The sequence below is a fragment of the Benincasa hispida genome, chromosome 8 (assembly GCF_027475165.1).
Source record: "Benincasa hispida cultivar pf3 chromosome 8, pf3_genome.v1.1, whole genome shotgun sequence".
In the NCBI taxonomy this organism is placed as follows: domain Eukaryota; kingdom Viridiplantae; phylum Streptophyta; class Magnoliopsida; order Cucurbitales; family Cucurbitaceae; genus Benincasa; species Benincasa hispida.
In genome coordinates, this window is record NC_143485.1 from 1,277,587 (window position 1) to 1,288,767 (window position 11,181).

Consider the following 11,181-nt stretch of genomic DNA (forward strand, 5'->3'; position numbering starts at 1 on the left):
ATTAGACAAATCAGTAGTATTTAAAGCTAAGTAGTCTTCATACCTTGATGGTGGGACAATGTTTCTTCTCTGCCTATCTCTAGCTAGGCAGTAACTTCTCAATTCTGGTTCTTCTTGCTCACTATCAATAATAGCATCTTCTAATTCTTCTTCGTGATGAGGTAGTTGATTAAAGTGTGATTCAGAGCTTGAAGGATCAGAAGTAGGAACTAGAACTTACTCCACCTCAATTGTATCACTCTTCTCTTGAGGTACTGAAACATTCAGGTTAGTTTTCTACATATACATCTCTTCTTCCCTGAAAATCAAATCTCTACTAGTTATGCATCTTTTCTCAATAGGGTGCCACATTCTAAACCGCTTAACACCTTTTGTGAAGCCCAAAAACATACACTTCACAGCTCTGACAGCTAGTTTCCCTTTACTCTGATGAACAAAGCCAGTGCAGTCAAACACCCTTAGGTTATTTAGGTTAGGTGCCTATTTTGTCCATTTTTATTTAGGGGTTAAAAGGTTAAGAAATGCATGAGGGCATCTATTCAGTGTATAGACTGTATATGAGGCTGCCTCTGCCCAAAACTTCTTAGGTAGTATAGCATCAGATAGTAGGCTTCTCTCCCTCTCCATTATTGTTCTGTTCAACCTCTCTGCTATCCCATTTTGCTAGGGTGTATAGCTAACTGTCTTGTGTATATACTCTGCTGTCTGCAATAAACATTGAACTCTTCTGCACAATATTCAAGCCTATTATCTGTTCTAAGACACTTAATCTGACAGTTAGATATTTTCTCAACCATAACTTTCCATTCTTTAAACTTTTCAAAAACTAAATCCTTAGATTTAAGGAAATAGATCCAGCTCTTTCTTGAATAATCATCAACAAAAGTTAGGAAATACCTGGCACCACTCAATAATTGAAAAGGTGAAGAACCCCAAAGGTCTGAATGCACATAGTCAAGGATGGCCTTGGTTGTGTGCTGAGCCTTCACAAAGCTCTGCCTAGTAGCCTTCTTTATTACACAATGTTCACAAAATGATAGGCCCTGATGTACTCCCTTAGGTAGAATACCTTGGTTGGTTAGAGCTTGTAGACCTTTGGCACTAATTATGAGAGTCTTTTGTGCCATAGGTCTCCTTCAGTAGGCTGATTATGAGTCACAATCAAGGCTAAGTGTACCTGATGAACACCTTGCACTACATACACTCCATTTACCTTCACCCCTCTAAAGATAGGCTTATTGTTCTTCAACACTTCACAGTAACCTTCCTTGCCTCGGTATTCACAGCCAATAGAATCAAGCATGCCTAGTGAAATTAAATTTCTCTTCAGCTAAGGCACATCTGACATTTCTTAAGAGCTTGACTGTTCCATCTTCTAGTTTCAATGAGATTGAACCAATCCCAACCACTGGACATGAGTTATTATTTCCCATGTAGACTGAACCTCCATCTAATTCTCTGTAGGTACTAAACCTGCCCTTGTGAGGTGTCATGTGGAATGAACACCCTGAATCTAGAACCCAATCTAGGTTCTTATTTGCTTCTTCTTCTGCCCTGCAATTAGATGTAGCCAAAGCATCAGAATAAAAGTAAGAATCCTCACAAACTGAGGCTTCACCTGACTGATTAGGTTGGACTTTGGGTTGTGGCTGAGATTGCTTATTTTTCTACTCATTTTTCCACTGCAGTGTTCTGCAATCTTTGATTAAATGTCCAAGTTTTTTACAATATTTGCATCTAACCTTGAACTTCTCTTTTCCTCCTTCATCATTTGAGCTCTTTTGCCTTTCTCCTTATTATTTTGTTTTGACTTCCTTTTAACAAACAAGCCTTCTGCACTAGGTTTGTCTTCTTTGCTTGTAATGAGCTCCATTTCTCTAATTTTAAGAGCAGAAATAATGATATCAGTTGTAATGGAATCTCTCCCATATTTCACGATTGTCTTCACTTCTCTGTAAGATTCTGGCAATGAGTTAAGAAGCACAAATGCTTCATTGTCTGCCCTAATTTCTTCTCCTTGAGTCTTAAACTCAGTAGTAATTCTCTTGAAATCATTTAGGTTCTCTGTTAATGACTTTGATGCATTCATTTTAAATGTAAAGAACATTTCCCTTAGGAAAAGTTTATTAGGCAGATTCCTTGTCTCATATAACTCATTTAATTTGTTCCACATCTTGTAAACTGTCTCCTAATCAATTACTTGTCGTAAGACATTATCAGACAAGTTCAAAATGAGTGTTCCATGAGCAGTTAGCTCCATATTTTCTTTTTCTTCTTTTGTTATGTACTTGGCAGCTTTGTTGGATCATCTAGGGCCTTATGTGCCCTCTGCTGTCCCAAGATACCCTTTATTTTGGCCTTCTACAAACCAAAGTCACATTTTCCATCAAATTTCTCGATGTCATACCTTGCAACTGCTATTTCTGAATTGAAATTCGACTGAAAGACTTCAAGATTATTGCTTCTTTGAATCTTGACTAATCTTGAAGCTTTCTTACAGGCTCTGATACCACTTATTGGGCTTGAGATGCGAAAAAACAAGCCGAAAAGCCCACTGAAATGATTACTCTTTGGGCCTTGAGTGAACAATGGCCCTTAAACGTTTATCAGATACCACCTTGTTGCTTCACACAAACACAAAATCGCGTGCTGAAAGTACAATCCATGTGATGAATGATCTCGGCTTTACACTTTGATGGCTCAGATTAGAACTTTAAACTTCTTCTGGAAAAACCCTTCAACTGACTAATCTTTTCTTTTCTTTTGCAAAGAAAGAATCGAGAGAAAAAAAAAGAGAGGAACGTCGGGAGGCTGCCGGAATTCGCAGAGGCGAGGAGTCTTCGATCATCTAGGCGATGGAAGGTAAAGTTGGGGTCATCTAGACGATAAGGCACGAGTCATCTAGACAATGAAGGCTTTACTGAAGATCGTCTAGACGAGGTCGTCTAAATGATGGTCGTCTACACAATGAGGCTTGCAGAAGTAAACGATCGTTGGCTAAAAGCTAAACGATCGTTAGCTAAAAGCTAGACGATGGTTTGCTAAGGTTATATGATCGGTGGGTCAGGGGTATACGATAAAGGAAGACGATAAGAAGAAGAAGAACACAGTCGTTTACGTGGTTCGACCAATGGAGGCTTACGTCCACGGAGAAGCTAACGGAGTTTTTGTTATTCAAGATTGCTTCAAGATAAGTGTAGTCACTCAATTACAATTACTCTCTCTCACTATACAAATTAATTATGCTAGTATTTAAAGGTAGCTTGATTTTGTAATTAATTTTGTAACTGAATGAAGTTATTTTCACTTTTGTATAACATATGAGGTTGAAAAGGTTGTGTATATGTTTGATTTTTTTAAAAAATAGAGTATTTATTGGTGGAGGTTTATTTTTGGTTTCATATTTATTTTACTTTTTTTTGTTTCTAGACATTGTAATTGTACATACATGGTCTAGGGATTTTTTTTTCTTTTATTATTTTTTGCCTTCATACGATATTTTTTTTTTTCTTTTTCGTTATTTTTGGAATAATTTTGTATTCATTTTCAATAAAGAAAATCCCTTCCATTTCAGGATTTTTTAATCATTAGGTTAGATTCTAATGCTAGGTTTGAAATTTTGATTACATTTTGATCTTAAAAATTGCATCTATAAATTAAACATTTGTTCAGTTGTCCCTTCAAATAATTTGATAAGGTTTGATTTATTTTGGATTTTTAAGTTGATGAACCGTGAACCAAAAAATTACCTTTTAAAAAACTCTTTTAATTTACGAATCGGAAGATTAGGTTTAAATATTTTATTTTATTTTATTATTTGAAAACTTAGAAAAAATCTTATATTACAGAAAATCTTATAATATGCGATTTATTTAAGATTTAGATTTAGTATTCAATTTAAAATTTTTAAGTATTTAGATTCGAAAAATTGGAATTTGGGATATTTGAAATCCAAGAAATCAAATAGAATTTTAACAAATACTACTAATTGAATATGAATTAAGAAATACCGTAGTGAAATAGGAATTAGGAAATCTAAATATCAAATTACAGCCACATTGAAAAATACTACCTTATATTATCATTAATTATGGAAAATACAAAATAGTTATACTTATAGGCTTATACTGTTAGGAATTTAGAATTTGAATTAGAAAATAGAAAATAGAATATTAGATTTAGAATCATAGATTACAATATTCGAAAAGCCAAAATACAAATTTAGTAATTGATGGGAAGCTGTGAGATTTGAACGCAAACATAATGACGCAGTATTGACCACGTGTCACACTGACACCAATCAGGCAATCCCGAAGTCACGGAAGAAAGCGTAAGTGCGAACGATACGCGAAACGGAATTATTGCGATTTGCAAAGTGGACGCCCACTCGGTAGGTCGGCTCGGGTTGGTTACCGACGCTCATTTCCTGTACCGAAGCCGACTGGCTTTGATCGGGTTCCAGCCTAAATAAGCGATCATCATGTCGATTTTTTTTTTGTACTGATGACTTAAAAAAAATAATAGAAAATGGTTACTGAGTCATTCGCATATAATTTTACCGCAATGCACCTAAGATGCACCCTATGTCACAATTGCACTTTCGAAAGTGATTGTGCGCTACTTGTTTCAGCTTACAAACAAGTCAACCAATTTGAATACGGAACACTGATAACACACTGGGTGCCTCTTGCAACCTCTAAACCCATTTCAGGAAAACGAGTTTAGAGAAAAGATTTTCGCAAATGTTTGAATGTATGAATAGAGAAGAGAAAGATTATAGTAAACTAGAAAACAATAAGCAACAACAATAGCTTTATAGCATACCACTCTGGGTATGGGGAAGTGATGGTTAGTCTTATCCCCATATGCAAGAGGGCAAGCGATCACTTACAACAAAAAGTACAAGGAAAGCAAACTAACTTAACTAATGAAATACATAACGTGAAAGCATGATAAAACGGGGTTGGAATTAGGCATGCGGCCATGGACAACAGGCCTTGGACAAGCACTTAATTGGTTGACGTCCCCATCAACCGACACTGCTCAAACTCAATGATCGCTGGAGTAGCATTCTTCAGGTCTTCCGCGTGCTCCCAACTGATTTCTTCGTAAGGGAGATCTTTCCATTTCACCAAGAGCCCTGTCAATTTTCGTCTTGGTCTTCCAATACAGTGTGTACGTTTGTCCAAAATTCGTGTGACTCCTTTTCAGTTGAATTCTTCATCGTGATGGGTGGACGCATCAACATGTTACGCTGCTCGTCATCGGGGTCGGGGTGATAGGGCTTCAGTATACTCAAGTGGATGACAAGATGGATCTTCATCCACGAGGGTAGCTAAACCCTATACGAGGTTTCCCGACCTTCTCAATCACCTCCACCGGTCCTTCATATTTTCGTACGAGGCATTGGTCTCTCTGGCTCCGAAAATGGAATTGTTCTAATCATAACTTGATCAGAATTTTGTCCCCAACTTGGAACTCGAGAGGATCACACTTCTTATCAACTAACTTCTTCATTCTCCTTGACGCTTTCTCTAGGTAGGTGTGTGCTTTCACGGAGGCTTGACTCGAAGGGCATCTTTCTGAAGGAGCTTTACTGACTGTTAAAGCTGAATTGAGCAACATCTAAAAACTGAACCCCATTCTTTTGTCTAGCATCGATAAAGTGACGCATATATTCTTCAAGCATGTTGTTAAAGCATTCAGTCTAGTCGTTTGTTTGAGGATGACAGCTGGAAGAAATATTCAGTGTAGATCCCAATATCTTGAACAATTCCATCCAAAAAGTTCCAGTGAATCTCCTGTCGCGATCACTAATGATGCTGTGGGAACACCCCATAATTTCACGATGTGTTTGAAAACAATTGGGTAGTCATCACAACTGTACACATCTTTGGCGTTGGGATAAATGTGGTATATTATAGAATCGGTCGATAATAACAAGGATCGATTCAAGCTCTCCAACTTTGGGCAAGTGGGTGATGAAGTCAAGGGATACACTCTCCCACGGTCTACAGGGCTTAGGTAGAGGCTCCAGCAGACCCACTAATTTCACCCATTCGATTTTATCTTGTTGGCGGACAAGGCAAGTCTTGGTAAATTGCATGACATCGTCTCGAAGGCTTGGCCAATAGTAACCTTGTTTTAACAGCACATAAGTTCTTTGCCAACCATTATGTCCTGCCCATGGCGTGTCGTGACACTCTTTCAATAGTGATCTTCGTAGCTCCCCAGATCAGGGAACGTAGAGGCGATTACCCTTGGCATAGAGTAAGTCGCCTTCAACCTAAAACTAGCGTGCCTTCCCTTCTTTGGCCAACTGCATAATGGCTTGAGTCGATGTGTCAATTGCCAATTGTGCCTTGATAGTTTCACATACTGTTCCAGTCAACGTACTTACTTTCAGATGCACAAGCATGCACAAGGCCACATGCTCACTCTTTCAGCTAAGGGTGTCGGCCAGTTGGTTGCATTTCCCCGGTCCATGCTCAAACTGGAAATCAAATTCTGCTAAACAGCCTTGCCATCATGCCTACTTTGATGACAATTTTGGTTGGTTGAAAAAGTGGCAAATAGAGCTATTGTCTATCTTGACCACGAACTTGGCCCCTAAGAGATATTGTCTCTCGACCCTCAGGCAATGAACTGTTGGGATTGGTGTCCTAATTCTCCCGGTGGTCTCGTAGTTTGTAAACATTTCGTACACATTCTTATCAATAAAATAAATGTTATTTTATAAGCATTTACCCAAATCCAAAAAACTAAGATCCTTGGTTATTTCATGTAACTTAAGCATGTATGTGAGACATACAAGTGGATCATGTCTTAAGTAATAACTTAAATAGTCTATAGAATAAGAATAAAGGAGGGATATCTTATCCTGGTGACACTACGGATATGACCCGCTTTATATATGTTACAAGTGTTATAAAGTGCTACAAATGGTCTAATCCTGACCATTCATGTGGAGACATGCGAGCGGAGATATCCTATAAAAAGAGTTTGTATAACACCGGACCACGAAATGATTAGTCTTTTTATATAACGTCGTTGATAATTGAGACTTAGATTTCACTAAAATGACCATAGGTGACATGACCTTAATCCTGAGTGAGTGGTGACCTTCATCCTGGATTTCACTAGCCTACCGTTGGTGAGATGTACCCACAAACCTCTAGTGAAAATCCTGACCTAACCTCTAGTGAAGTCCCAAAGGAGATCACTAACATTTGGTAAATCCCAAAGGAGACACTAATCTCCAGTGAATCCTGTAGGAAACATAAACCTCTGGTGAAATCTCGAAGGAGATCACTAACCTTTGGTGAAATCCCGAGAGAGATCACTAACCTCTGATGAATCTCGAAGGAAACACAAACCTCTGGTGAAATCCCGAAGGAGATCACAAAGCTCTGGTGGGTACATGACTACGGGTTGGGGCAATTATCACCAACATAAATGTCATTCATCATAAAACAGAGTCCCACACATGAATCATAACATAAAGCTCATACATTCTCATATATGTTAAATAAGATTTAGGTCATGCTCATACATTCTTGTAAAATATCTTTTAAAACAAGATCATACTCATATTTATCACGTACTTTAAACAGGACAATCATATGTTCATACTTCCTTTATAATCAGGCATCATGATTCATATAGTCTTAGAACCATCAAAATTATCCTTAATTTTATCGTCTAGCACGAAGACAGTTCTAGTAGTAAGATTGCTACCTTGAACTTGAGCTAGATAAAACTCTACAAGCAGTTTACCTCCCTTATTTAACTTCTATGAATGCTTGTTGGAAAAAAAAGTTGTCTTTCTCAAATAATTAAATATCTTTAGAAGCTTCTAAGTGGAATATCTTCAGCACGAAACAAAGAGCGAGACAGCAAAAAAAATGTGAAAGTAATAAGGATTTTTCTCTCTAATTGACTTCCCTTTGGAATGAAGTGAATAGTTTGGAATGGAGTGCATGGTTGTATTTATAGAGGAGAAATAATCCTAATCCTAAGTTATTTGGGATTCTATAACTTGAAGCAGTAGATTAATTAAAATAGTAGATAGACTAGATTTCCTTTTCGAATAAGACATTTTCTCTAATTAGGAAATTCATATTTTAATTAATTAGAAAATTCATAATCTAATTAATTTGAGAATTCATATTCTAATTGAATTAGAAATTTCAAAATCTAACTAAATTAGAAATTCCATAATCTAATTAATTTAAATTAAATCCAAATTTCTCTTATCAACTCATTTTAAATTAATTATCTTCTCTAATTTGAATCCAAACTCCAAAATTAAAGACGATAAAATCTGAAATGTCTTATCAGATTAATCTCAAACCAATCAACTTCTCCAATTAACTTAATTTTGGCTCCAAAACCAAAATAAAAGGGAACATACAATCCAATAGTTGGGATAAATTACATCTTTCCAAATATTTAATCAAGTTAAAATTACACTTTTTCCAAGTAAATTAATCCAATTTTTCCTTAAATTGAACTAAAATTCTAATTCTTTACAAATATCTTTTAAATTAGTGATCTTACCTCTCAAATTAAATTTTTAGCCCCAATTTATCAAAATAACACCCAAATATTTCAAGATAAGTTAATGAAAATCAATCTAAGAATTTGGCACGTCACAAGTTCTTTCTCTAAGATTCCTTTACAAATTCCAACATATCCTCCTCTAAAGAAGATTTTCTCTCTACATTTGATGACCCTGCACTAGAGAATCCAGGTGGTGCCTGCAAAACATTCTTATTGTTAGCATAGGAAAAATTTTCATGATTTCTTAAACTAGAATGATAGTGAGTAAGAATTTATTTTTGGCCCCTGTACTGTCCTCTATCAACATAATTGGCCATGTCACTCTTCTATTCACCCCAAACTTGTTGAGATTAGGTTTTCATGGTTGTTTAAGAAGTTATTGATGGGGAATTTAATAATTGTTCTCCTACAACAAATTTAGACAAAGTGTTAGTAATTATGGTCAATTGAGCCTGAATGGTACTTACCTCATTAATTCCATACCCTCCGACAATTTTAGTGGTAAAATCTCTATCACTTGGTCAATTATAACTCGTAATGGTCATGTCCTCCAAGATAGCATAAGCCTCAGTAGAAGTTTTTCCAATGATCAACTTCCTAGCTGTAGCATCTAGAATAGATTTAGTGTTACCATTCAACCCCCTGTAGACAAATTTAATTTGCAACCAATTGGGATATCCATATCGTGGGCATCTCCCCAATAAATCCTTGTATCTCTCCCAAAAATTCATAGAGTTATTCATCGGGCTATTGAGAAAAAGCTACAATCTCATATCTCAATTTGGAAGATTTGGTGTGCAAAAAGTACTTGTTCAAAAAGATTTGAGCTAGTTCATCCCATGTTCCAATGTTCTCCGATGGAATTGATTCAAGCCAATCCTTAGCTCGATCCTGCAAAGAGAAAGCAAATAATCTCAGCCTTATGGCATCATTAGAAACTCCATTAAATTTTTCCATCCCACAAATTTCAAGGAATGATCTCAGATGCTTGTGAGGATCTTCAACAGGGTGTCTTCTAAAAGCAATGTCCTTTGTCATTTGAATCAACCCTGGTTTCAACTCAATGTTATTTGAATTTATAAGTGCATTCAAGATCCCGAGCTTAGGTCAAGTTATATAATATATTAAAATGGCTTAAGAGACCGAGTATCGTTCTCAGGGATTAAACAAATAGTTTTTAATTAACTATTTAGAACCGTATCAAATTTAGCTAGGAAATTGGCAAGTCAAATTGAGTGATGTTTTGAGTGAATAACAATAAAACAAGACAAACAAATATAATTTCATAATCAAAGAGTGTTCGAGGGTGTCGGTTTTCATTATATATTTCATTGAACAATACTTAGGTCAATCAGGGAATTAAGCAATATCATTTATCTAAGTCTAGAATCTAAATTCCAAATATTGTCTTTCAAAAATAATTCTTTTTCATATGATCCTAAATGATGACCAACGTCATGATATCAAATTAAAACTCATGCCATTAAACATTATCGTCATCAACTTATACTGCTCGTCTAACTACGTACCTGATAGGTTAATAGTAATTTAATGTTACAAGTCCGACTAAACATGCAATCTACCGAATTGAACATTCAATCCAATATTTATTGATGGCCAATCAAAATAAATTAAGACATTAACATTATAAGATAAATAGTTACGCAATTCCATGAAATTCCTAAATATTAACTCAAATCTATATATAAATCCAACAACACTCTAAAACAAAGAGTCTAACCACGCATAGTTCTCGAACATATTCGCATACAAAATTGAGGACACTTGAATAGAGAAAAAGAAATAATTAGAGAAAACCCATTCAAAATGCTACTCCTCTGGTGGAAATCGCCCCCCTTCTCCATTAGCACGTCGGGAAGTTGAACGGTCTCCACAATCAGTCTTCCTTTTCTACTCTCAAGCAAGAACTCTCTCTTTTTTTTTTGTCTAAAAATAGGTTTGAATGTCTTCCAATTAGGTATGGATTCGTCCCCTCAATGTTTAGAGTCTTCCAATTAATTAGGGATTAGAAATTTGGCACAAAATCTTTGCCAAAATTATTAGATTTTTCAAATAAGGAAAGTTAGCATTGTGACACTTCGACACAACGTTACAGTGTTGGTCTGATTCTGCCGAAGCGTTGCAGCACTCAAGCTTAACGTTGTAATGCTACATCCTAAAGTGCAGCTACTGCCTTTTTACATTAATCATCATTTCACGTCGTAGCGTTGCAATGCTACGACCAGTGTTGCAACGCTCCCCTGCTCGAGCATACTTCTTACGCGGAGAAATTCATCGACTTACATTAGATTCGAAAATAAGTGAATTCCATCTTGTGTAGCTATGTTCCCAACACCCTACACAGATAAATCCCCAAAATGGTAGGTATATTGAGTCGACTCTAGACACTCTCACCCATACAGATCAAAGGATTGTCCTTATAAACAGGGGTTCACAACTTACTCAAGATTAAGGTCGAGTCACATATGATCATCCTATTGAAATGATAATCTCTTCAAGTAACAATATTATAAAAAGAAACTAATCATTTTGGGGTACTATCTAATGTAAATTTTTGTATAGGATACACTCACTCACATGTCTCCGCATGAAAGTGGG

At 36.2% G+C, this 11,181-nt stretch overlaps 1 protein-coding gene across 1 annotated transcript; it reads right to left on the reverse strand.

Annotated features, from left to right (window-relative positions):
- Window positions 1-9,083: 9,083 nt before the first annotated feature.
- Window positions 9,084-9,600, reverse strand: LOC150034285 (uncharacterized). Its single transcript, XM_090316384.1, has 2 exons — window positions 9,371-9,600; window positions 9,084-9,204 (listed from the first exon to the last, which is right to left on the reverse strand). The coding sequence occupies exons 1-2, from the start codon at window positions 9,598-9,600 to the stop codon at window positions 9,084-9,086; spliced, it is 351 nt and encodes a 116-aa protein (XP_090172510.1).
- Window positions 9,601-11,181: the final 1,581 nt, after the last annotated feature.

What these genes read in the sequence shown, in the direction of transcription:
- LOC150034285 (XM_090316384.1), bottom strand. Translation starts at nt 9,600, where the DNA reads ATGACAAAGGACATTGCTTTTAGAAGACACCCTGTTGAAGATCCTCAC. An exon ending in GCTCAAATCTTTTTGAACAA is followed by an intron (nt 9,205 to 9,370) that starts GTACTTTTTGCA and finishes ATTTGTCTACAG; the next exon opens with GGGGTTGAATGGTAACACTA.